This window comes from Chiloscyllium plagiosum, chromosome 23, assembly GCF_004010195.1.
Source record: "Chiloscyllium plagiosum isolate BGI_BamShark_2017 chromosome 23, ASM401019v2, whole genome shotgun sequence".
NCBI classification, from domain to species: domain Eukaryota; kingdom Metazoa; phylum Chordata; class Chondrichthyes; order Orectolobiformes; family Hemiscylliidae; genus Chiloscyllium; species Chiloscyllium plagiosum.
In genome coordinates this window covers 48,645,532-48,671,686 of record NC_057732.1, presented here as the reverse complement: position 1 = coordinate 48,671,686, position 26,155 = coordinate 48,645,532, and the positions used below count along the sequence as shown (strand labels likewise).

Below are 26,155 nucleotides of genomic sequence, written 5' to 3'. Positions count from 1 at the left end.
TTTGTTTGGCTCTTAGAACCTCACTGTGGTTCTGTGAGATCAATTTAAAGTGGACAATTATGATAAATAAAGATATTGTGTATACTTGCTAACAATGGAATCGGGAGAATAGTGCCCGTGTAACGGAGCCCGTCACTAGACGCGTCATCTATTTTATCCAGCATAATTGAGGAGGAGGGAAACAGATATTTCCTTCATTGTAATATACCCTGCAATAAACATAAAGTCAGTTTCTTCCATTTCAGCTCCTCACTTCCTCGGAATTATTTCCTTTTTTTTGGAGGGGGAGAAAGAGAATCTGTAACTCGCCCTTATTGTTTCTGAATGTTACCATGTCATGTTAGTGACTTAATTATCTTGAATCTATTAGCTTGATTGAATTCGCTCAGCGAAGATAGAAATTGTAGCGATCAGTTTACAAGCAGATACAATGAATGATATTAAAGTCCCTTTCATCAGTCCAGTGCGGTTTTAACCATCACCCCCTCTCCCGCCCCATTTATACAAGCCTTATATAAAGTAACAAACACTAGGAGCGGAGTGAGCCCGTGTTTGTCACGGGGTAGTGTAACCAGGACCAAATCCAATATTTAATTAATCGTTTTATTAATCAGGGGGAGGTGAGGTCATGTCCCCCTCAAAATTCAGTTTGAATGTCGTGTGGAAAAACCAAATCCCTACTCTCACTGTAACAAAATCGTCACTTTTTTTTCTTTGCAAAGATACCATCAGTCAGCAACACTTTTGAAAGATTATCTTTTCATTAAAGACATCGATTCCAAAGCAGTGCATTTAGGAGCATTCCCCTGTCCGTTTGACGGATACCTCCAAGAATACTGTTCGCTTAAAGGGCTCTGCCTTCTCAAACACGGTCACACTCCCAGTGTCTGAACATGCTCCCTCAGAAAGTTTGGTGTGAATAGTCAGGTAAAATCATGCAAATACTAAGGACCGGCCCGTGTATTTCATTCACTCGTGTCTTCGTTTAAGGCAGAGTGAGATTCATGCTCGAGAGCAGGTAAGTGATGCAGAGATTACATTAAACAATCAAAAGCATCGAAGTGGATTTGGTGAGAAGGTAGATTCCGCTAATAGAACTGACAAGACTTTTCGTTCCTGGACATTTTAAACCCTGTCTTTCTGCTTTTGCAACATTGAAATGACAGTAAACAAGCAGCGTGAAATTATTTGCATTTGGAAGAGACCAGTTCTTACATCACCAACGCGTTTATAAAACGACACGTTTGCTGGGGTTTTTTTTGCACCAACAGCTCCCCCCGCCAACCCTTCCCCGCCCCCGTCTATTTGAATACCATTTAACTGTGAATTTAGTCGTTTTTCGTGGATGGTCAGTCAGCGACTTGACCTGAGCTACCTTAACAACCCGGAAGAGAACTCGAGAGGCTGGCTTTACGGCTGAATGCAGAGTTTGGTCTGATTGAAATAGCGAGTCGAGCTATAATTGCACATTGCTCGTCTGTCTGTCACGAGGCGATAAGTTTTGGGAGAGAGATCAGGGAAAAAAAAACACAGCGAGTTGCTAGCGCCAGACTCCACACAAGAGCTCAAGAGGTCAGTAAATATTTATATTTTTTCAACGTCTTCCCCACGTGGAGTGAGGCCGAACTCCACAGGCACTCAAACGGAGGGATGGCATTCTTGAACAGTTCGTTAAATCGAGAATAATATAATGAGAATAAGGTCCCTGACAACTACTGAGATCGCACTGTATTCTGAGCCTCTGAGCGTCAGGAACACCCCCCCCCCCCCCCCCCTCACTTGCTGTATTGTTGCTATTTCTGTGAATTCCGTTCAGAATTAAATTGTCAGTCCAAGGTCGATTTCACAGTTTGATTCGGGAGTCAGTTCAGGATATCAATTACTTTGCAAACCAACCAAATGATGCGGTTTACACCTAAGTGGGTTTGGTTGGAATTAAGGCGCCAATACTCAAAGCTAACAGTGAAAATACGCTCAGAGTGCAATTAATCTGAGACAACACGGCATTATGCGTCTTCCATCCCCTCACCCCCCCCCCCCCCAACCACCCCTCCTCTAGAAAAAAAAAGCAGCGTTTGAGTAATTATGTGCGTTAGGCGAAACTCATGGGAATGAATTTCTGATTTTGACCTTCGAATTAAATCTCGTCAGAACTTTATTTGAATCCAGCAATGAATACCTTTCCCCAACATAACTGATCTCATCAATATCCATTGTCGAACTGCAGTGGGTGAAAGTAGCCTATATTTGTTCCTATTTGCTCGAAACTACTCGAATTGGGACGCTCTAGAAATTGCTCTCGTATCAAATAAATATTATACAGTACCTGCATATGAGAAAGCGGGGTAACTGCTGCGGAGTGGAGGCGGGGATTGGGGGTTAGACCACATTCTCCTGTTTTGGAAGGGACCACCATTAATGAACATTGAGGGGTGAGATAAACAAAGTTGCAGATAACAAAAAAATGCACTGTTAGAACAGCACGGGGGTAAGGAACAGCTTAATTAACTTGGCCTCTAACCTGAAAGATACAGCAAAACGCTCATAAGGCATTGACTGTCGCCCGTGCTGGTGTTACTTAAAATACGAGTCATTCATTTTAACTCCATCTCGAAACCATCCTCAGATTAGAACCTCGGCAAATTGTTTTTTTTTTGTGAATGATGAATATTAGAGTCTGATTGATCCTAATGGTATCCTACGGCGGAATTTATGAACCGGAATTAAATCTAATTTGGGCGGGGGGTGGTGGGGGAGATGGTTAGCAGGTAAATTGCGCTGCCTGTCGCCAAGCACGCTGTCAGCGAATGGTAAAATCCACTGCGGCTTGTTCAGGAGCCTTCCTGCTGTGTGACAATGAGACATTTTCTGTAAAATGCTCCTCATGATTGGGAGCTGCTCCGGACTGGGCCAGTGTACTCAGTAGCCCTGATGGAGCAAGAGAAACTGGAGGTTGAGGGTCACGCTGCAAGGTCGTCACCTCACAGCCGTACTGTCTCCTTGCAAACAAAAATATACTGATCAATTTCATGTTCATTTCACTCTTTCAGAAAAGCGCTCTCTACCTCCTCGTTGCAGACTTGTCAGCGGGAACATCTGTAAGTGGACTTTACATTTATTCTGTATCTGCTTGTGTATGTGACTTGTCGACAATCCTCATGTGTGTGCATTTACGGATGGATTTTGGTTTCCTCGGTGTTAGAATGTGTACACATAATGTGCGGAGACAAACATGTACATTTACATGTGTGTAACTTTTGAAATATCATTCCTGAGGATAAAATAATATGGTAATGGGGCATATAGATTTGAATTTCTATCGGGGATTTCAATTTATCATCATTTAGGGCAATCGTGGTTCATCGAATTTAACAAAACGTTACTCGTTTATCTGGTTACTTTGGAAAGAATGAAGCCATTGGAATGGAAGGCAGTGTATCTGGTTATTCCCCCGCTCCCGTCTCTTTCTGAAGTCTCACACACAGCTATCTCTGCACTTCCACCTTCGACTCAGCCTTTTATCTTTCTCTCTCAGCTGCCGTTCTTCTGACATTACAGGAGTAACACTTGTGTGTGTGTGTGTGAGAGAGAGAGAGAGATGCTGTTTGTGAAACTGCAAACTTACTATGGCGTACAGATCAAAATAAGGGGGAAATGACTGAGCACAGACACATAACAGGTTTTTCTTCTTTGAAATTAACCCAGAACAGATAAACGATCAGTTCGCCGTGCTCCTGATCTGGCCGGCAATCTGACCGCTTATCCTTTAAATGTATAAATATTTCTGGTTAGTTTATTTTTAAAATTGGACGCTGTTAAAATGTCATCGCTAAATGACTGTCTTGGGAAACAGCAAAGAATCCCGTGAATAGACTGCGGAGTCCCAGCACATCTGGAGAGAATGTGGAAAAAGACTGAGACAGATACAGCTCTAAATCAAAACCACCGAAATTGCTGGCCAAAGTCAGCATTTACAGATGTTGCCAGACCTGCTGAGTTTCTTCAGCAATTTCTGCTTTTGTTTCAGATCTCCAACATCCGCAGTTCTTTTGTTTCCTGGTAGCGCGAGCTCATTGACCAGTCAAACTTTGCGATGAACCATGCAAAGTCTGCAGAATAATAGAGCGTGCACTTCTCCCTTGCCATTCGGTCGAACTTCTTAAAATTGAGGATAAATTAAAAACGGAGGGGTTGGGGGGGGGGGGGGGGTGTTCCAGTTCTAACTGTCAGCGCTTTCATTCTCTAACCTGCTACATTAAACATACACCGTGTCACCTGTGAGAGGCGATAGGTCCTTCCGAATACTCAAGGGGGAGAACACTTGAGTTCAGAATCGACTGTCGGAGTTATCTCCGCGCAGTCATTGGCCGCTATCTCAGTATATGCCAGGTCGAGTCTTCTCCCTGACAAAGCCAGAGAGATGTGTCAATAGCTCCGACCAGCTCCCCTCCATCCCTCGTTCTGTCAAAAGGAAATACAATGACGAGCTGCCCCATGACAGTAAACCGGACAACTTAAAACAAAACATCAGCTCAAATACGTATTAAGTGTTTCAGGGAAGGCGAGAGACAATGCTGGGACACAATATTAATGCCATATGTTGGGACTTAGGACGAAGTATTTGTTTTTCCGAGAATGCTCGCCTTTCAACAGAGAGTCAAGAGTTGTTCTGGACACAGGCAGCCACTAGAACAATTCTATTGTCTTTTAAGACAATATGGTGAAGAAGGAGCTGACCATTCTGGCTCCATTCTCACGCAGAACGTAATTCTGCTTTTGATTTAAAGCACTTGCAAAATTGTAAATTGATTATTCTGGAAAATTGTGGAAGGTTGTGACTCAACGAGATTCTTCGCCCTCCTTGATCCAATACCAAAAAGGTACCATTGTGTGTGGGTTAGTTCAGCTTCCAGCAGGATTTCCAGACTTCTACCCAATTTCTCAGACACTGGCTCGCCAAATTTTGAGAATAAAAATGACTTTAGCAACTCTCCCATCAGCACAATGAACATGGTCAGATCTGCTCTTTTATATCACAGATAGGACAAAGAACTGTGGCTAGATTTCCCTTTACCAACACGTTACTCAATCCAAAATCGAACTGACCTCAAAACTCCCCCTTCTTATTTCTTAAATTTACTTCTTTAGATGAGAGAGGCTGTCTTTCTCTTGGGTTAAAAAAGCAACACGTTTTGTTTTAACAAAGAGAAACTGTTATTAGGAATCTGCGGTAAATCCAACCTAAATTGGTATTAATAGAATGCTCGCTACCTTAAGATAGAAACAAGTCGGAGTGAATCAAAGAGTGAAACTCACCGGAACTTACCAACGTGAAACCTGAAATTGACAAGTCATTGCTTTGAACGTTCACACGCACAGGGAAGGGGTTTACACACACACATAGACAAGCACATAGACTCACACAGACTGACACGCACATAGACACACACATAGTCTCACACATTCCCCCCTTACACACACACAGACATATACACAAACGCATAAACTGACACGAACACACAAACTCACACATTCCCCTCCTTATGCACACATAGATAAACGCAAGTATATGTACAGGCACATAGAGTCACACAGCTAATCACACACACACGCACATATATACGTACACGCAGGCACACGTACACAGGCTTACACAGCCATACACGCGCATATACACACAAACACATACACACGGGTGGATTCAAACGGGCACACATACACATAGATACACACATACACTCTCCCTCACACAGACAGGCACACGTGTGTACACACACAAACGCACTCACCCTGGATCCAGACGGTAACACATCATTATAGGCACATTTTCACAATATCTCGAACATTTCTTTCTCTCTGTGAAACTATGGTACAATCACCGATTAGTCATTTTGCGCTGCTCTTTTTTTTATTTCGTCTGAACATCGCGTTGATCAATTTTCTGATGAAAACGCGTTTCTCCTGTGTGTCACCCATTTAAGTATAAATCTATCAGCATGGTAACACCTTTACTCCCTCTGTAAGTGATAAATCTGATAAGAATCGAATTAACACTTAAATAAGAATGTTCTGGCGAAGTGAGGTGGACAATAAATAACAGCCTGTCCTTTGTGCCTACAGATGTCTCGTTTTCTTTAACCAAACCGTTCGCTTGTGAATGTCAGATCAGTTCTATAAATCTAGAAAACCCCTGGTTTATATCATTGGACGCTTTAGAAAGAGATGTGCCACTGAACAAATTAACGAAAGGACGCTGTAATTAAAATCCGAAAGAGAATATATGACACCCAGGAAAGGACTAACGAATTGTATGATCTCATTTTGTTTTAAAAGCTTTACATATATAAAAAAAACTTTAAAAGAGATACTGATTATAATCTGTCAGTTATATCAATAACTGGTTTTAAAGTATTTCACCCTGTATCTTAGATGCCAACTAAGCCCATTCATTGGTTTGAACGGATCTCAGTCATTAATATAAGTTAGTCTCCATGTCTGAAGTTTTTCTTGCTAGTTAACTCTGCCTTGAGGCCAGGCTCTGTGTCCCCAGTATAACCCTGTGCGTCCGCCACGGGCTATTTATATAACTTTACCTGTACGGGGAGCGGTGATTGAACCGAATATCAGAGGAAGATTGAGACAGAAGATCAAACCCGACCGCAAACAGCACAGGGCAACTGTGAGTCGGTTAATTAAACAGTCATTTCTGACGAGTCAGGATCGGCCCGGTTTACACGTGGTCTATCTCCGCTACGGTGCCTGATCACAACCCAACAACAAACATGCTGCTCAGGCTTTACGAAAAGATCGATGTGAATCGAAGAATAATGTTCCCAAGGCGTCTTGTGTGTGTGTGTGTGTGTTTTTGTGTTCTTTGGAGTGGGAGATAACACCGATATCAATTGCAGTGGCGCGCCTTTTAAAATTCAAATCAAAATGAAGCATTTCCTCCCCCCAAAAATACACAATTGTATGTTTTTTTTGCGCTTAATTGTTGAAACAATGGCGCACATTAGCTCTGCTTCTGTCAATCAGTACACACCATGTAACTGGGCGGGATTTCAGAGACAGCGAAAGCATATTAACCAAAGACACACACACTCACACAAAGGTCTTCTTCAGAGACTTCTTAAAGTTATAATTGCAATGAGAGTTTAAAAAACACGGTGAAATGCAACATTTCCTGGTCGCGAGCCACCGAAATGACCAAATTTGTTTGTCTTGCCCAAATGGTGTGTGGTCGCCTCAATAAATTATGGTCCATAGATTGTAATTACAGTACCGGCTGTTCCCGTTGACATTACTCATCCATAAACCTCCCCTTTAACTACTAGGGGCTTGCTAGGCTTTACTAAGCTACTACCTGCAGCGTGAGGATGGACAGGAGGTTAAACAGATTACCCACACAATGGTCAGCATTCAGTGAGGAAGTGGTGCATTAGGGAACGGGTAGATTCACTCGTCCCGAACCCTGGGCTAGACTCGGGTTTATAATCTCCGTTTAACTTACACTCGACACACAAGGGGGCATGAGCAAGTTAACACAAACGTGCATTTGTTTGGCCTGTGGAGCGCTTCGCGAGATCTTTAGCTTCACTCGGTACCATTTGCTAGCCTGGGAAGGTTTCTGAAAACATGATAGAGAGGTGCGGCGGGGGATACACAAAAGATCATAATGAAAAAGAAAAGCTCACTAGTGCGAAGACCTCTTGACAAATAGAGCAGCGGTCCCTTTACTAAAACAGACCTTTGAGAGCATAGGCAGTAAAGATGCACTGTTTGTAACGATGTATCACGGGTAAAATCAACCGTGATATTAATCCCCTTCCAAATGATTATTCAAATTAATTCAAAAAGGAATGCAAAGATTTTTTTGAGAGGACAAAATGGTGACATGGTCACGCGAGTTTTGAATGATGATTTTGAAAATTGGTTGAAATAAATGGCATTTGTGTAAACATTTTTTGTTGGCTGACCGGGCCCTCTGTGCAGTGACTGAATTCGAACTGGGCGTTATTTGGATTCTCCACTCACTGTACAGTGAAGTTTACATGTCTCAGAAGGGACGGTGGGGGGGGGGGGAGCACCTGTGCATTTTCGGCTCCGAAATTGTCCCCCGTTGGTTCTTAATCAGTGAATTGCAATCTGGTCAAATGATTGTGGTTGGTTAACAAATGATGCATGTCAGAATCTCCAGATCCCGGTGCATTAAGGAGGCTTGTGGACACAAGTCAACTTTGGGAAAGTAAAATCCCACTACCCCCCCATGAAAAAAAAAGAAATCTTTGATCCAAGTGAAGAATATTCGCTCTCTGACCTAAACAAATGTATGTTATATGTTCTGTGGCATGTCGCTTCCGCTGGCCCTTCTGACTGAAATTCCCTCTTCACTGCCTCATTTCCTGGCTATTTATTCAGCTAATGACGTCACGGCAAGTGGCGTCGGCATGGCTGGCCATTTCAGTAAAATGCAGAGCATCAAAAGAACAACCTCCCATTTCCCCAATTACATACTGTCAGCCCGTGCAGCCGGCCTGGGAATTAGACTCTAAATACCAGCCCGCGGCCCTCCTATTCTGATGCAGTCAACTGGAATGATTCCCCCAGTGCTAGGCACTGCGCCTACCTGACACGATTCAATCCCGAGAGAACAGGGGGCTCCCAATCACCTGTCATTTCATATACGGACCTCCAGTGCCTTTCCCAATTTCGAAATAAAGTGATTTTCCCTCTCATTCCCGATGCCTTGATTCTGTCTGTCGCTACCTACTCCTGTTGGCGCAGTGTCCCTACCTTTAAACCAGGAGGTCTGCGTTCACCTGCTCCAGACACATGTCACAATATCTCCGCACCAGGTTGACGAGGGAGGTCTATCTCTACCCGCAGCATTTACGGCTTGGCATTCCATCTCTTCCCCACCCCCACCCCCTTCTAAGACCTTCCATCAAACTTACCTCTTTGACCAAGGTGTTGGTTACCTGCCGTAATGTCGTTTCACGTGGAGGTCTCTCTGTCGATCTTGTGCTTGACAAAGCTCCCGCCAGGCACAATAGGACGTTTATCGGCTGAAAGACGCTACATAAATGCAAGTTGCTGTCGCTCTCCCGATTTCTGACATGCAGAATCTGACCTTTCCCTTTACGGACAGTTACCTGCCATTTACAGTGCGTCTGTTCACACGTGAATTAATATTTTATTACTTTCTTCACATGTGAATGTATACTTTAGTCTTTTCGTGTCGGATCTGAATTCTCAAGGATTTTAAAGCGCCCAGATGCTGCTCATTATAAATGGAAAGATTTAAAGAGTGAACATGGTTATGCTTTCACGTACCAAATCTCTACGTGTTCGGAGTACATCTCCGATAAGAAAAAAATCCCAGCACGAACAGTCTCTTTTCTGTTTTTTTAAAAAAAGGTCTTTTAAATTAAAAATGGTCATTTTTGAATGACATTTTTGGGGAGGGGGTGTAGAGGGCGTTGGGACAATGTTACATTGCGGAAGCGGTATGATTGGCATTTGTAGTTTACCAATAAACTCTGACTTGTGCAGCCACCCCACCGTCCCCAACACGCCACAAACCTTTTCCATTAATCAACTCTGCCTCTGGAGGAGGAGACTTCCTCTGATTGTTCAAAGGGAGAGGGGAAAAAAAACCCTCCATTCGGCCCCTCCTCGTTCCAACCCTCTGACAATAGCTGCCAAGGAGTAGCCAATGGGTGGGCTTGGAGGGGGGAAGGGGGCGGGCCTTTCCTTCCACCATGGGGAGGGCCCGTGGACGGACCAATCAGGAATGGGGTTGTGTTGTGGGTGGGCGGGGCCTGAGCCCCCGGGGTGCTTGAAAGGGGGGGGGGGTGGTGTAGGAGGGCTGTGATTGGCCGCGAGGGGGTGGGTTGTTTTTAAGATCCGACGCGCCGTGCAGTAAGAGCCGACTGGCGCCATCCGCCAGTTCAGAGAGAATGCCTTCACTGTGAAAAAAAACCGGGACATAAACACCATCTGATCAGCTCAGGCTCCTCCAGCCCTCGCTCATGTGCGCGACTGACACAGCCTCCTGAGAGACAGCGAAGGAACAGCTAAGGTTCGTTCTGCGCTTCTTACTCGTCCTTTTGAAAACCCCCAAAATGACAGAACGAACCAGCCCATCACTTGAAAGGGCGAATGCGTTGCGGAATAGTTCATTTATTGAAAAAAAAAGAATCAAATATTGCAGCACAAAACTGGAATTAAACAGCGTTAAGGCTTAAATTTAGCAGACCCTTATTGATTAGGGATTTACATGGTTAATGTTTGGTTAAAGGTGTTTAGGGGCTGTATTGGAAACCAAGTGGATTCAGGCAATGGAACTAATCACTTTTTTTAATGTTCCTTCTTCAGTTAATAACTTTATTCGCATTCAGCGATGCGGGACCTTCAGTGTTCTCGGTCGTTTTAAATTAGTTTCGATTTTAGACTTACTTGTTTTTCTCTGCCCCCCCCCAACACTTTAGGAAGGGTCAGGTGTCAGTTTCGAATAAAGTAACCTTCGCTTTTCTCTCGTCTCTCTCTTTCTCTCTTCCACCCCCCCCACCCCACTGTACAGGTGTATGAGAAAGCAGCGCCGAAGGATCTAATTTAAGTGGATTCTGTAAACTGAAAAAAAAAGAGACTTGGAAAGGGGACCGGGACTGTAATCACAGAGAGGAACACGCCAAACGCACAAAAAGGGGATTGCGTTCGAAGGTTCACCGCAATGGAAGTGGATCAGCCTCGCTGGATGACTCACCATCATCCCGCCGTGTTGAATGGACAACATCCTGACTCTCACCACCCCGGCTTGGGGCATGGGTATGTGGACTCTGCGCCCTATCTCCCGTCCGAAGAAGTGGATGTACTTTTCAACATTGATGGCCAAGCGAATCACGTCGCATCATACTATGGAAACTCGGTCCGGGCCACCGTGCAGAGATATCCACCACCGCACCACGGTGAGAAGTTAGCAGTTTACGCGTTAACTGTCGGGCTGCATTGTGCCTGTAGCCACGCACACGTTTCAGTGTAGAAGAGCAGACGCATCAGTTTGTCTTTTGAGTGAGATTTATTTTTAAAAGGCCTCCACTGATAACTTGCAAACTGACACTTCTGAGAAGTTTTTTATTCGCTTTCCAACTTTATTCCAACTACTTTTGCTAATCACTGAGGATATAGAAATAAAATGAATTGTGCTGCCCTTTCTTGATCCGAACGGTCGAAATGTTTAGAAAGAGGGGCGAGTTTAGTGCGAGTTCTTCCCGGATGTAATAGTCTTTTAGTCTCTACACAAATATCCCATTCCCAAGTTTTCCAGTCGCCTGGGGATTATTCCATTTAGTGTTACTTATCGCGAAATTTGACATTTCTGAGCTTGGTCTCCCTAAATAATGTGCTTTTTTTGCGACCATTTGCAGCGTGGGCGTTCATTTCGTGACTTGTTGAATACGTTTAAATACTGTCACTTGCGGTGTTTGTCCGTGACAGGTTTAGTTGTAGCTGGGTGAAAACTGTATACATTGTAAACTGAAGGTACCTTCTCATGGGCTTTTATTTCTGAGTTCCCACTTTGAGTGTTTTTTTGTGTGTGGCGCGCACACCAAATATTATACAAACAACATTTTGCATCTAAAATGATATATCTGGATTTCACATTGGTCAGTTCTTCCCAAGCGAGTGATCGACCATAGTCGGTGCAGTACACTGTATAAAAGAATGCTTATGGTCAAACAGAATGCTATACAAAGTGCTTAGCTTTGTTTAAAATGAAGCAAAATGCTTCTTTGTGTCAACTCATTGTGCTTGATTTCTTTTTTGAAAATGTAGTTAAGGATGAATTTGGGATTATTAAAACCAAGTAGTGAAAAAGGCTAATTTTAATGGAGAAAATGAGGACTGCGGATACTGGAGATCAGAGCTGAAAATGTGTTGCTAGAAAAGCGCAGCAGGTCAGGCAGCATCCAAGGAGCAGGAGAATCGACGTTTCGGACATGAGCCCTTCTTCAGGTATTCCTGAAGAAGGGCTCATGCCCGAAACGTCGATTCTCCTGCTCCGTGACTAATTTTAATATAAACTATCAAAAGCTAAACCATTTATAGGTGTTAGAATTGAAAAAGAAGTTGCTAAACTTGGAATTGTGCTGTCAATGATATGTCAGTTTAGGGGTTTGGGTGAAATGCTATGTTTACTGATCCGCAATTTTATTTTGTCATTTTAGGGAGTCAGGTTTGCCGCCCTCCTCTGCTTCATGGCTCTCTGTCCTGGCTTGATGGAGGAAAAGCCCTGGCCTCCCATCATAATGCTTCTCCGTGGAATCTGAGTGCATTCAGCAAGGCTCCACTCCACCACAGCTCCCCAGGAGCTCTTTCTGTCTACCCTCCATCCTCATCAGCCTCCCTGTCAGCAGGACACTCCAGCCCTCACCTCTTCACCTTCCCTCCTACCCCTCCCAAGGATGTCTCCCCTGACCCAACCATCTCCACCCCTGGGTCAACCAGTTCCAGCCGCCAGGAAGACAAGGAGTGCATCAAGTACCAGGTGTCCCTGGCTGAGGGCATGAAGTTAGAGACAGGATCCTCTCACCCCAGAAGCAGCATGGCATTAGGAGGGTGCTCATCCTCAGCCCATCACCCTCTGGCCTCTTACCCACCTTACGTCCCTGAATACAGTTCCAGCCTCTTCCAATCTGGCAGCCTGCTAGGAGGATCTCCCCCGGGCTTTCCTTCCAAATCAAGACCAAAAGCACGTTCCAGCACAGGTAAGCTTTACTCTGTTTCTTACCGAACAAGACATCTAGCTGTGTGGTGCTCATAGAAACATCTGGAGGCACTGTGAAATCAAGCTTACTATATCAAATTGATCAACTTTCTTGCATGCTTATCACGTAGAAATCAGTTGCTATTTAGTTAGATAATTATGAGTTAGATATTAATCCAGAATTATTTAAGTTAATGTGAACTCATGATTGGAAGAACAAGTGTTTAACCATTGGAAAAGGGTGCACAAACAGATGTCAATTGCTTAGAAAGCTACACTGGCGTGATTCAATAAATGCATGCAATGTGTAAAATACCTGCCACTTTAAGGGACCTAAAGTCCCAATCTGACTTCATTTGAATTAAACTGATTTTTTTTAACCAATTGAAAATTTCCTTTGAATTTGTAACAAGTAAACCATTACACTCACCAATAGGGGTTAGTGTTCGCTTACAATTAAAAGGAAATAGGGCACATTTGCAATAATACAAATCATCCTGTGATTATATCATTATTAGTAATAAAACCTAGAAAGGAACAATCTTGTTCTGAATAGCTCGAAGTTGAATCCTAAAATTCCTCCAAATACTTCCACAAATGCACACATGAAAACTTATGCACATGTAAATACTAAACTATTTTAGTGTGGAATACAATAATGAATATTATTGTATTGATCCAACTTTCAAACCTCAACACTGGAAATAAATAAGCTATCTGTGCTAAAATCAAGTCACACCTCCCATTTCCTGGGAGCACAGGTATAGTCAATCACAGATTGGTTGTCAATTGTAATGGGCGCTCAGATGTCAGTTTGTTACTCGACCAACCTGAAGACTTTGAAACAGAAACAACGTCTTTCCCATTAAACTTTGCACCTTGCTAAAAAAAAACAAAACCGCAGCCGGTGATTTTTAGCAAGCCTATTCTGTGATGTGCCTTTTTACTGCTGGATTTAATCTAGTGCTGGTTTTGCTGTGAGCCAGCGATCCTGATGATTTCGATCGGTCTTCCCTGAACTCTATCCGCGGAGCAGTTAATGGGACTGGGACAAGCAGACTGGCCCTTTTCGGGTTTCTGTGTTTTAGCTAATCCAATTATTTTCAGACTGATGCACGCGACAGTTTCATTGTTTATCCAGAGCTGTGAACTTTAATAGATTCCGCCTGCTACAGGCACAGGCCAAACTGCAAAGCAGTTAAAGAGAGAGAGGGAGAGGTGGATGTGGGTTGGTGGGGGGAAGACTTATACAACTATTAACTGCCATACTGTCGGTGATTGAATAATCAACTGAGCCTCAGATCATGCAGGCGGCTATTGACACTTGCTGTAATTAAGGCAGGAACCAGACATTCAGAGTGAAAGAACAAAGTAGAAAAATGAGCATTTATGGGCGAAATTGAATGCTACATGTCTTCATTAAGACCTCTACTCGTTAAGTAATAACGCGTTATGCAATGGGTATAGAAACCACAGTAGATCCCACAGAAGAACATAGAAGTGGTTTTTCTGTTCAGCAACTTTTTTTTAGGTATTGTTATTTCTTTAGCGATATGAGGAGTTTATCAAAACACGAATTGGAACAATGTTTCAGAGCGTTGACCGGAGGGTGTCACCAACATGTTCTTCAACAGTCCTACAATGGACGTTGCTGGGATAACTGTGAGATTAATATCTATTTGTCTGGGAGATTAGATCCTGGGGCTAATTTATTGAAAATGACTTGCATCAGCAGCATTTCTACAAAGCCGTTCTTGTAGTGTTGTATGTGGCAGCAGACAGGCGTAAGTTGATACACGCTAGGAGAGAAAAAAACATGTTTAAAAATAGGTCACTTTTGTCCTCAGTCTGATGTATTTTTTTTTCACAGTGCTTATGGGAGACTTTTAAAATGCATTAGGTTAGGTATTTGCGGTTTGGAAAAACCAAATCGAGAGCAGGTTATTTGCGCAACAATATTCTCTTCCTTTTTTTCCTTTAAAGAAAATGGATGCTAATAGTTGAAGGTAAAAGGCTAGGAGTGTTTTTTTTTTGGTTCAAAGTAGGGTGCCTTACGTCTGTATTCTTCTGTAGAAAGAGTGTGTCAAGCTGCAACTTTTGGAAAAACGGTTAGAGCTTGCGGTTAGGGTGCGGATGCCTCTTTTCAACGTCTTTACTCAATACTCTGTGCACAGTCTGTAACGATTCACTGTGATGCGAAAGAGTGACAAGGCCCGAAGAGACACGATCAGGGGGCAAAATGAGGGGAGAGAAAGTTTGTGACTTATAAGTTGAAGGTGATAGTGCAGAAAAAAAAGCTTTAAAGGACAAAAATATCTGTAGCTGTGATATTACCAATTAACTTTTGTGGTTGACACCGCGTACACGCGCCAAGTGGAACTTAGAAGCACTGGTACTAAGACAACGGGACGTGTTCATTTCCTCCTCTTCCCCCGCCCACCCCATACAGCCCTTACTACACACCAACTCTTCAAAAAAATACACCTCTGCACTGTCCCCTCTAGCTGCCAGTACTGTCCGTTCAAGCTCGCTTTATTTTCAGTCTGACAGTGTTCAATATTAACCCCCAAACTAGCCAATTACTGACTCGTGTCTTAACGTTCTGCTCAGCTCCAAGTGGGTCTTGATTTGCAGCGAAGTTTGGACTTGTGAAAATGATAATGTTTTGAATTTGAAGACACGTCAGGGTTGATCCCGATAATCCTTCCCCCCTCCCTTTTTTGAATGTTTATTAAAAAATCTAATGCACAAAAGTCCCTTTTAATGTGTCTGAGTCCATTCTTCAGACTGACATACAGAATAAATAAGCAATGCATTGACCGTTCCCCTTCTGTTTTTTCAGGGGATCGCGAAAAAATACTTCGTGACTGTAAATTGCACCATTTGGAAGTTGACCGCTCAAGCTGTAGTGAACTGGGGATATGTGCATTCGACATTTTAATAGGTGTGCGACTTTATGTAGGTCAGGACATTGTCCAGTCAATGGCATATGATTGTCAAAAAAAAGATGTCAACTGTCAACAGCTAGGAGTGCTCACATAGTGTCACAATAGTTGATGTGCATTTTTTGCTATACTGATGGAGACAGCCAGCGTTAGCACAGTTGACATTTTTGCATCTCAAAATTTTTCCAGTATCCATGGCATTTTATTGTCTTGCAATTTATTGAAAACTGTGAAATGTACAAATATCCACTGTTTTATTTTTTGTGCGTGTTGGTATGTACATTCATCATATTGTTAACATTATTAATATAATCTGTTCACGCTAACAACACACATATTGCTCACTCCCATGAAGTTGGCTAATATAAGACTGACAAATATTCCGTTACGCCATTTTTGTGCATTATAGCAATCCGCCAATGTCTGTAAATTACTCATTTATTTACCTATTGGCCCTGCAATAAACAGCAGACATTAAAGTTTAGAAAATAACCTTTCGCGAGCGTTTACAAATAGTTTTAACAAGCTATCCTAAGCTACAAGTTAAAGACTGCACTCAGCCTAATGTAATTTTGGGCTTATTGCATTGCAAATATTTGCCTAAAAAGTGAGTTAGAATCAGCTCTTCCGTACTTTGATGTCCTCTGTGGCGCCAGGCACATTATGTAGAAATTAAATAAAGGATCATTTTAAAAGAGCAATGAAAAGTACTAACGGCTAGAAGTAATGCTAAATCATTTCACAAGGACTTTTATAATGTGATGAGTCCAAAGATAAACAAAAACAAAGGGCCCGGTCGCTTACACTGGGAGCAAGCAACTGTGAGATTACCATGAGATAGCAGAAAGCAGGAAGATTTCAACTTGGGTTACAGAGGTGGCTTTGATAAAGGGGCTATTTCACTTTTGATTTTCAATATTATAACATAACCTTCATCATTTTACAAACGCAATAATCAAAAGCAGTCACTATGTCTATCTAACAGTGTTATGAAAAGTGTCCAACTGTATAATCCATACACGTAAAGTAAAAAATGTGTAAACTTACAATATGCGCATTGTATTTGGTATATACCACTAAATATACATTTAGACACAGTACTTAGGCTGTTGTTGATACTGTTGTAAAGGGATGTACTGCATACAGTGATATGGGTTGGATGTTACTGATGCACCTTTTTTTAAAAAGATAAATTTAAACCTCTGCACGTACACTGTAAATTAGAATTGCTGACTGGGCAAGGTTGTCACATGCAATAATTTTAGCACAAAATACGTGAATACACACACAGACACACATACTTCATATGTGTATATTTACTTAACAAACATCTGCTTACACTTATAAACTAGGGATGTTAATTAGTCAGAAAAACTAAATTAGTCAGAAGGACGAAAACACACACACACACCTTTTTTGCTTTTCGCTTTTTTTCCCACCAACAAACGCACAAAAAGGTTAAAACATTCATGAATGTGGAGCTCACATGTCCAAGAACGGTACCTATTATTCATGTTTTATTTACTAAGTAGAAAGGCAATTAGCCACATCTGGATTTCCAATTAGCCACATGTGGCTATTGGTTTAATCCAATGGACAGCGTTGCTGTAAAGTGACACAAATACAGCATGCATTTCCAGCCGAATTAAACAAACAAAGCAAAAAAATCATCTCATCAACTGTGGTGTGTTAAAGTGACTGCAAGTAACTGGCTTGTGATTTTGTTTTAGAAGGTCGAGAATGCGTGAACTGCGGAGCCACCTCTACCCCCTTGTGGAGGAGGGACGGCACTGGGCACTATCTGTGTAATGCTTGCGGTCTGTACCACAAAATGAACGGCCAGAACCGACCTCTCATCAAACCCAAGAGGAGACTGGTGCGTAGCAGGGGATCGAATGATCAAACAGCAGCTTTTCATTTCCTGATCTAGAGTAAGATGTTTCTTTTGGGGGGGGGGGGGGGGTGAGTTGCGGAAATTGACACGATACCTCGAGTACTGCAAATAGTTCTTCAAATATTTTGAAAGGAAAGGCGGCTGTGAAAGCGCGCGGGTATTTCTAGTTCTCTTTCTGACACCCTGAAAGAAGACAGAATATTCACCTTTTTGTCAACATCAACGCTTTGCATACATTCCCCTCACACAGACACACACGCAGACATACACACAGATACACACTAACCCACACAGACACACATACACAGACATACACACACAGACACACATACACAGACATACAAACAGTCACACACACAGACATACACACAGATATATACCCACACACACTAACCCACACAGACACACATACACACGCAGACACACACGCAGACATATACACACAGATACACACACATTGACCCACACAGATACACACACAGGCATACACATAGACACACAGACACCCACATAGATACACACACAGACATACACAGATACACATTTTAATTATCAGAAGCTTTAATTCATGATTGGACACGTCTCAAATTCGAAAGCAAATGGAATGGAAGTAAAATTATTTTAAATGAAACTCAACTGAATTCTTAGTAACACATTCCCCGACGTGATATTTTTAATTTGACTTCCTGAATGGTTCACAGAGAATGTGTTCATTAGTTTTCTGTTGATAATATTATTGCTTCGCCTTTTATTTCAACGCGTTGCATCCACGCCATGTAACAGGAGTCACCCACAAAAAAGCTCTTTGATTATAGTTCACAACAGACCCAGACCAGCGTTTGACCATCTGATATCCCTTCCTGTTCAGAAATGCTATGACACACCTCTGGAACAGGTGGGACTTGAACCCGAACTCCTAGCTCAGAGTTAGGGACATTACCACGTTATCTACCTTCTCGCCAGGTATTTTTACAACAGCCTAGTCAGAGATGTAATGACACGAACCGGGGCCTCCTGCCTCAGTGGAAGGACACTACCACACTGCCCTTCCCGCTAGCCTCCAGCCAGTCATTGCTGACGTCTGAACCAAAGACGGTGAGAGATTTGCCATTAGATTCCTTCCAACCTGCCTTACAGAAGTCAGTCTGAAATCACTTTCCAAGGATTCCCCCTCTCCTATCGCCGTAATTACAAAAAATGTTCCTTTCATTAGCTGCAAATCAGTCAGCATGCATTTAATATTGTATCAATTCTATCCCCTTGTCCAGACCATTCCCGCTCCCAGGGTAGTCCTCTTGTCAAAATGGTGTTTGTAACGACTGAGCTCCCCCCCCCCCCCCCACTAATGGGATTCCAATCTTTCATTGCCTCGTTAGGATCGGAAAGCCTTTCGAGCGAGGGAAATATTTGCACTACACTTATTTGGCAGCAGGTCGCCCTTTCTTTACACTCCCCCCACCCCTGCCCCCATCCTATCCCTGATCTCTTAATTTAAAAAGCTGACTTCCTATGCTAAGGCGGCCGGATATCTGCCGGCTCGAGATAACTGCTTTCCACAACAATATCACTTCCCGACCTCAAAACACAAAGGTGTTTGAACAAGAAATCAGGAGGGTGAGGGGGTGGCTGGTTGGGAGTAGGGGGGATGTTTTGAAATATGGAATGATTAAAGTTTGGTGCAAAGAGTTTCGGGTGTCTGTCTAAACAGGATCAGCTTGAAGTCTATGTCATCAGCAAAGAAATATGTGGCAGTTTCTTACTGCAGACTAGTGGGTCTGTGTTCTCATTACAATAACACGTCTTAAGAAATATACATTCCAGGCGTCTTCTGAATTGTGTCTGTCGCTTCTTTATATTAAAAAAAAGTGGATCTGTGTATGTCCTAAAAAATATACTTGGCATTCCGCTGCTGGGAAAATGAAATCGAGATTAATAGCAGAAAACGCTGGGTCCCAGCAAGAGAGCTTTATTGCAAACCAGGGAAAGACCACCACACCTCGATTGTTAGAAAGATACAAGAGTTTCATCCCCTAATCTCCCAGCCTAAGTCCACTCATTGGAGATCCCTCCCGAAAGGGACACAAGGCACGCTCCTGCCTAAACATGCCCAAACATTTCAGACAAATTGGCATTGTCTTTTCATATGTTTTATTAAAGACAATGACTCGCTCGCCAGTGCACACAGGGATCGTGTAGAGCTGGCTCATTCCAAACGGCGCAGTTTAACTGAGTGATTCTGGTATAAAACTTAAATTCAGTGTCGATTTAAAATAATAACAAGGCAGCCTTGTTTTTAATAGGAAAAAAAGGCACAAAGTGCGCTCAGGCACACACACACAATGTAGCATTTACAAATCTTTTAAGTTCAGTCCTTGCCCTTCAATTGTTTCATGATTTGTGGAACGTTTGACAGGCTCTGTTTAATAAGTTTCTGTTCAGTTGCCTGGGTGTTACTCATCCATTTCAGGGGTTTATAAGAGCATCAAAGTCACAAATATTTGTGCAGAATTCGTTTCGGCTCCACTGAGCAGATCCTTATCCATCCATCTACCTGGTAGGATGTAGTGAACTTGTGTCTGCATTCCCAAGACAGTAAGAAAAAAAGGGCCGCATTTAAGCCACAAATTTAGAATAAAACATCATTTTTTTTAATCGAGTTATATGGAGTGACCTTCGGCAGCATTATGCGGTAAATGTAAGTTTGGAATGGAGGAAACATAATTAAATATTTGACATAAGATTTTTAGAAGAATAGTTTTTCAGCTCCGGATCGCTAAAGAAAATGGCTTGAGAAACAATAGTAAAATCACACAACAGCAGGTTGTAGTTCAACAGATACCTGATGAAGGAGCAGGGCTCTGAAAACTTGTGTTTCCAAATAAAACTGTTGGACTATAACCTGGTGTTGTGCGATTTTTAACAATGTCCACACCTTGAAGAACAATATGTATCACGAGTTGTTTGTTTACTAGAAGAGTTGCACTCACACCTTTGATTGTGTGGACATATTTCGTGTGTGTTTTTTTTAAAAGAAGGACCCTTTGTGCTTTGTTATTGTAGTCTGCGGCCAGACGGGCAGGGACGTCCTGTGCTAACTGTCAGACGACCACCACCACACTGTGGAGACGGAATGCCAATGGAGACCCCGTCTGCAACGCTTGTGGACTCTACTATAAACTCCACAACGTGAGTGCTCCACCTAACCAACCAGGGTCGCTGTCTATCCCTTCCCCAGGCAACTTCCGACGATCGGAGAAATTCAGCAAGTCTGGCAGCACCCGTGGAGAGAAAAAAAGAGAATTGATATTTCTGGTGCAGTGACCCTTCTTCAGAGCTCTGTGGGGAGGGTGACAACTCCAAAGGCTGATTCTCTCTCCACAGATGCTGCCAGACCTGCCTGAGTTTTCTTTTCCCAGCTTTTTCTGTTTTTCGTTCAGATTTCCATTATCCGACGTTTACCTATCTATTTTTTTTGGGGGGGTGGGGGAGTGTCTGGATTTCTATTGACCTATAGACCGGAAATGCTGGTTCTTGACACGGAAACGGTGGATCAACTGGTGTCTTTCTGTAAGAGAAATGAAAAACGGCGGATGCTGAAAATCTGAAACAAAGTCAAAGCGCTGGAGAAACTCAGCAGGTCTGGCAGCATCGGTGTTGAGAGAAACAGAGTTAATTTTTGGGGTCCAGTCACCCATCTTCAGGGCTGGGGTGGCAACCAGTTTAATTTAATCAATTAATCCATCAGTTCTGAAGAAAGATCGTTAAAGGTTAACTCTGTTTCTCTCTGCCTGTTGTGTCTTGACTTAACAATGTCTGGTTTTTGCCTCTTTCTGTGCCATTTCATTCTGCTATATGTATCTTTCATTTTAAATACCAAGATACGTGGCGAATTGTAGGTGAATGAACATGGTGATAAAAGATTCCAGAATGCTGGAGATTAGGGGGATAAAAACAGAATATCTCCGCAAAACAGGCAGTTTCTGGGTGAGGGGGCGGTGTACTGGTGGGGAGAGGAGAGGAAACTGGATTTCTTAGATTCATGGTCCGTACAGATGTGACAGATGTAGGCCGTTGCAGAGAGGCACCGAAAGGCTGTGGTGGGGTAAAACGTAGAGGAGGGATTGAAAAGGATGTGAGGCAAAATGAGACGAGAAGTAACAAGAAAACAAATCAAGGAGGTGGATTTCCAGCGAAATCTCACCCGACTGAATAAAGCCTCTGATTACAGTCAAGGTGCAGTTTATTAGAATTACCCTGTTGTGGGGCTTGTCGTAAACTTGCGAAATCACCATTACACTGGCATGATTTTTTTTAAAATCAGAAATTGCTGGAAAACACAGCAGGTCTGGCAACATCAGTGCAGAGAGAAAGCAGAGTTAAGGTTTCGGGTCGACTGATGCTTCTTTAAAACAAAACTTGAGCGTAACATGAATAACAGGATCCCAAGAAAGAGAGAGAGATAAAATTAGGAAAATAACTCCCAGCGCGCAATATTTTCGGGGCAGCATTTTGGTAAAAGGAAAATCGCAAGGAATACATTTGGAATCGAACAGATTACTAAAACAAAAGGTGCTGATCGATGAGGCAAGAAGTAGATTGATAATTGGCATTTTGAAAGATAAAGATGTCGGAAACCGTGAGCTGTTGGGTTAAACAAATGTACAGTCTCACGTATACATTGCTATGGGTGTCATAAAAAGTCAAATTCAATAACACCCTAAAGTTTCATTTTGACATGGCATTTCGTTGAAAGACGCCAGAGAGAGAAAAAAAAGTATAACGTGAAAAAACCTGCAGTAAACACATCACTTAAACCTATTAATATATAAATTAATCTCCGGGGGGAGGAGGTGGTGGGAAGGTAAAATTGCAGAAACTATACAGGTTAACGATGTGGAATAAATCTAGCCAGTCAAAGTAGGTGAGCGATGCTAAACCTGAAATTGAAGGCAATTCAGTTGTAAATGAGCTGGGACTGAAGGGCCGCACCAGTGTAATTGACTTGAATTAGTTCACGTGTTAATGTGTGCGCCGTGCACTTTTAATCTAATACTATGGAGTGAAGGTTGACAAAAGGGCGAAGTCATGAGTGCATGGTTTAAATTGGAACCGATACCTTTTTGATTGTGTTACTCGTGAAATATGAGCAGGTTTGTTCTGCCGGGGAGGTGGGAATGTGTGGGAGAGACCACCTCTGTTGTCAGTTTATTGGGGAGGATTTAAGGGCCTGTAGTAATTGTCACGTGAGTGGCGCCAGTCTAATTTAATCAATTAATCCTTACGGTACATCAGTGTGGACAGACTTCATCTGGTGTGCATTTCTCTGGCAGCTGCCAATAAACTTTAGCCCACAGGCTTTTGAGTCATGTTTGTTGATTTAGGCGCTTGCCCCTCTCTGTCCACTCTTATTATTAGCAAGTTTACAAGAATGTTGCAAAGTGTTACACTGGAAAAAAGATAATGACTAGCCTCCAGTTACACATTTATGAGAGAGTTCAAGCAATTGCATCAGTCCTTGCATCTCTGCTAACCTTTAATGCATTTGGTACTATCTTCAAACAGGTATAGCAGGCAAAATCTGACTGATCATTTGCAGATAAACAATTTCTGTTAAATAAACAGTTGTTTGCTCTTCAATAATATGCAGTGGCGATAGGTTTAAGGGACAAAGAGTGGCTTGCTTGTCCCTAATGTCTTTATTTAATCATTTTGTGATGTGCTTAGTAACTGTATATTTATTCTCCATTATTCATCTTTGTATTATGAAATATAGCCTCGCCACCGCATTAAGCCATAGTACCACTTACCCCATTGTCTATGCCATGTTGTGTGGTCCACTCTAGGGGCAACCGATGGTATTTGAATTAAATTGTAATAAGCTTCCATTAATATTAAGTCTCCATTACAAAATTCGGATATCAATAAAATGTTCCAGATATCATGATGAGGCAGTTTAGTTTGTAAAAAAAAATTCTTGGCTACCATTTTAGTTGCAGTTCAACAAGTTTGAGAGTTATTGTAATAACAAGTAGATGGAGGAGGTAGAGACTGATTTTCTGTGCATGAATATGTTTTATTCAAGCAGCACGTTTGCTCAATTGCTGATTTAAGTTAAACTAATAGAACTTACCAACATTCAGTCATCATTAAATGGGTAGAAAGGTACTAGTTAACTTTGAATTAGACTAGACTCCCTACAGTATAGAAACAGGCCCTTCAGCCCAACAAGTCCACACCGACCCTCCGAAGAGTAACCCACCTAGATCATTTCCCTACCCTATATTTACCCCTGACTAATGCACTTAACATTATGGGCAATTTAGCTTAACCAATTCACCTGACCTGCACATCTTTTGGAATGTGGGAAGAAACCGGAGCACCTGGAGGAAACCCATGCAGACACTGGAGTCGCTCGAGGCTGGAATCAAACTCGGGTCTCTGGTGCTGCGAGGCAGCAGTGCTCACCACTGAGCCACCATGCTCAGGGAGCTTAGGGAGACTCAGTACAAATTTGACAGCTGGAAGTGAACTCAATAAGACTAGGTCTAGTGCCTGGGTAACTTTGCCTACCTAGGTGACACAGTGGATGAAGAGAACATGCTCTGCAGAGGGGTGGGACAAGGGCTAATGATTACACAATTTTGACATGGCAAAAAGAAGATCATCAACATTGTTTTTAAAAAAACTCAATGATTTCTAATGATTAATCACATTCCTTTTAGGTCAATCAAAGGCACATGTAGAAATGCAGCCATGCCATTTTAATGTATACACTGTGCTATAAGGGGAAAAGATAACATATATGATCACATATGTATTCTAGACAGCTCAAAGCACTTCTCACAGAAGGAGGAATTTGTTTGGAACAAAAGCACATTATTATGTGGACATTTATTTACTTGGATCTTCCCCCAAGGATCCATTAGACATTTTTCTTAGTTTGATCATTGTAATAAAATAAACTTAAGTGCTGTGTCAGAATTTTAACTATGTAAAAAAGTTTGTTTATACTGTAATAGCTATTTTTGATCACACTTAGGTAAGAGTTGACCATCATTATTTGGCTTGATTTGATAGATTACGTCCCATATATAAGGTTCGTTTGAGAATTCACTACATGCTTCTCAGTCTGATCACTATGGCAATCTTCCTGGTTGTGCTTAGGGAAGGAGAGATAAGGTCCAACCAAAAGTTTATCTGCAACCACTTTAGAAGGCTGGAAGGTGAAAGTTTGTTCTTTGTTGGCACTGTGGAGGAGCTACTTTCAGCTTTGTGCCAGGACTGAGAGTACTTTTGAAAAGTGAACGCAGAAAGTAGACAGCTGCCTCGCCTGGTCTATGAAGGCACACACCTTTCACAAAGAATGAAGTTGGAAGCCATGGGATGCCATTTCAAAGAAGATTTTATGTTGAGGAAGGAGAGATGGATTAGGCTAAACTGATAACAAAATTAATAGATTCAGAGATTTGGGGGAATCTGTTTAAAATAGGAGTGGCTTGGGTGTTCCTTATCTGAGACAGTGAGAACTTTTAAAAACTGTTCAATTGTGCTGAGGTGTCAGTTAAGTCCATTCTCTCTCCTTAATAAGGAACATTCCACAGTCTATTGATCAGTCGTTATTTTCTTTGCTAACTAATTGGCCAGTAAGGTGTTGTAGTCAGAAGGACTGGGTGGAGAGGAATAAAGATGATATGTTTACCTACTGGCTCACATGCAAAAGAGTTCAAATATTATACATTGAAAACTGAAGCTTGTTTCAAAACAATAGCTTAATGTGTCTAGCAGGCAGAGAGAAACATGTAGTCTTGATGTTGACTTTCTGTTTCTTAGTAATAGGTAATTGTGTTTTTCCAGGAAGTGGTGTGGTTTCAGCCATGGGACTATGCTTAGTTAGCAGATTTCAACAAGGACAGTTTTTGGGTTGCTGAAGCTGGGTTCAGCAGCCCTGGACTGGGGATTGTGAAAGTATCAGCAAAAATTCCGGCTTGTAATCCACACTCCATGCCCCCAGCCCCTCCCCCATAAAGGACAGTGCAAGTGTTTTAGCAATGGTGAATTCAGGATTTGGTAATGTTACAGTGAATGGATAGCAACTAGCTGAGGCTTACTTATAGGCATCAGCTCAGATACCAGAAGTTGTAGAGAATTCACACCCAGCAGGAACTGATACCTTTAAGGAATAGAAAGGAAAAATAGTGAGTTTTGGAAGTTAAAATCAATTCAAGTTGGCTCAATGGATTTCACTGAGCTTACTTTCTCTTAATCATAACTTCAATTTGCAACAGAGGTGTACATGATCTGCTTAAGCAATTTACTTACTTAGTTTGTCAAAACAGAAGTTGAACTTAGAATGCTTTGAAGACGCAATTGTAAGCTTAACTTTTGCTGTCTTAGCCATTTAACAGTCATGTAGTGTACAGTGTAATGTTGTAGTATGTAGTGTGCAATGTTTGACAGCTATGCTGGTTATACTGTTGCAGAACTGCAGACATGCCCCAAGGGTGTGAAGGAATAAAAGTATTCTAAGATCTGTGGAGTACAATGCTGGAG

General features: G+C 42.2%; 1 protein-coding gene across 5 annotated transcripts in view; it reads left to right on the top strand.

The window, feature by feature from the left end:
• The first annotated feature begins 1,356 nt into the window (after positions 1–1,356).
• The window catches only part of gata3 (GATA binding protein 3), a 29,060-nt gene continuing 4,261 nt past the window's right edge, over positions 1,357–26,155 (top strand). Inside the window, exons 1-7 of one of the 5 annotated variants that reach the window (XM_043714110.1) lie at positions 1,357–1,572; positions 3,051–3,098; positions 10,583–10,967; positions 12,228–12,767; positions 15,609–15,710; positions 17,445–17,587; positions 20,666–20,791. In XM_043714110.1, coding sequence (XP_043570045.1) covers positions 10,733–10,967; positions 12,228–12,767; positions 15,609–15,710; positions 17,445–17,587; positions 20,666–20,791 — 1,146 coding nt within the window. In that variant the 5' untranslated portion in view covers positions 1,357–1,572; positions 3,051–3,098; positions 10,583–10,732. Of the gene's footprint in view, positions 1,573–3,050; positions 3,099–9,923; positions 10,082–10,582; positions 10,968–12,227; positions 12,768–15,608; positions 15,711–17,441; positions 17,588–20,665; positions 20,792–26,155 lie in introns of those variants that run through there. The other 4 variants (XM_043714108.1, XM_043714112.1, XM_043714111.1 and 1 more) reach the window with 4 other exon arrangements.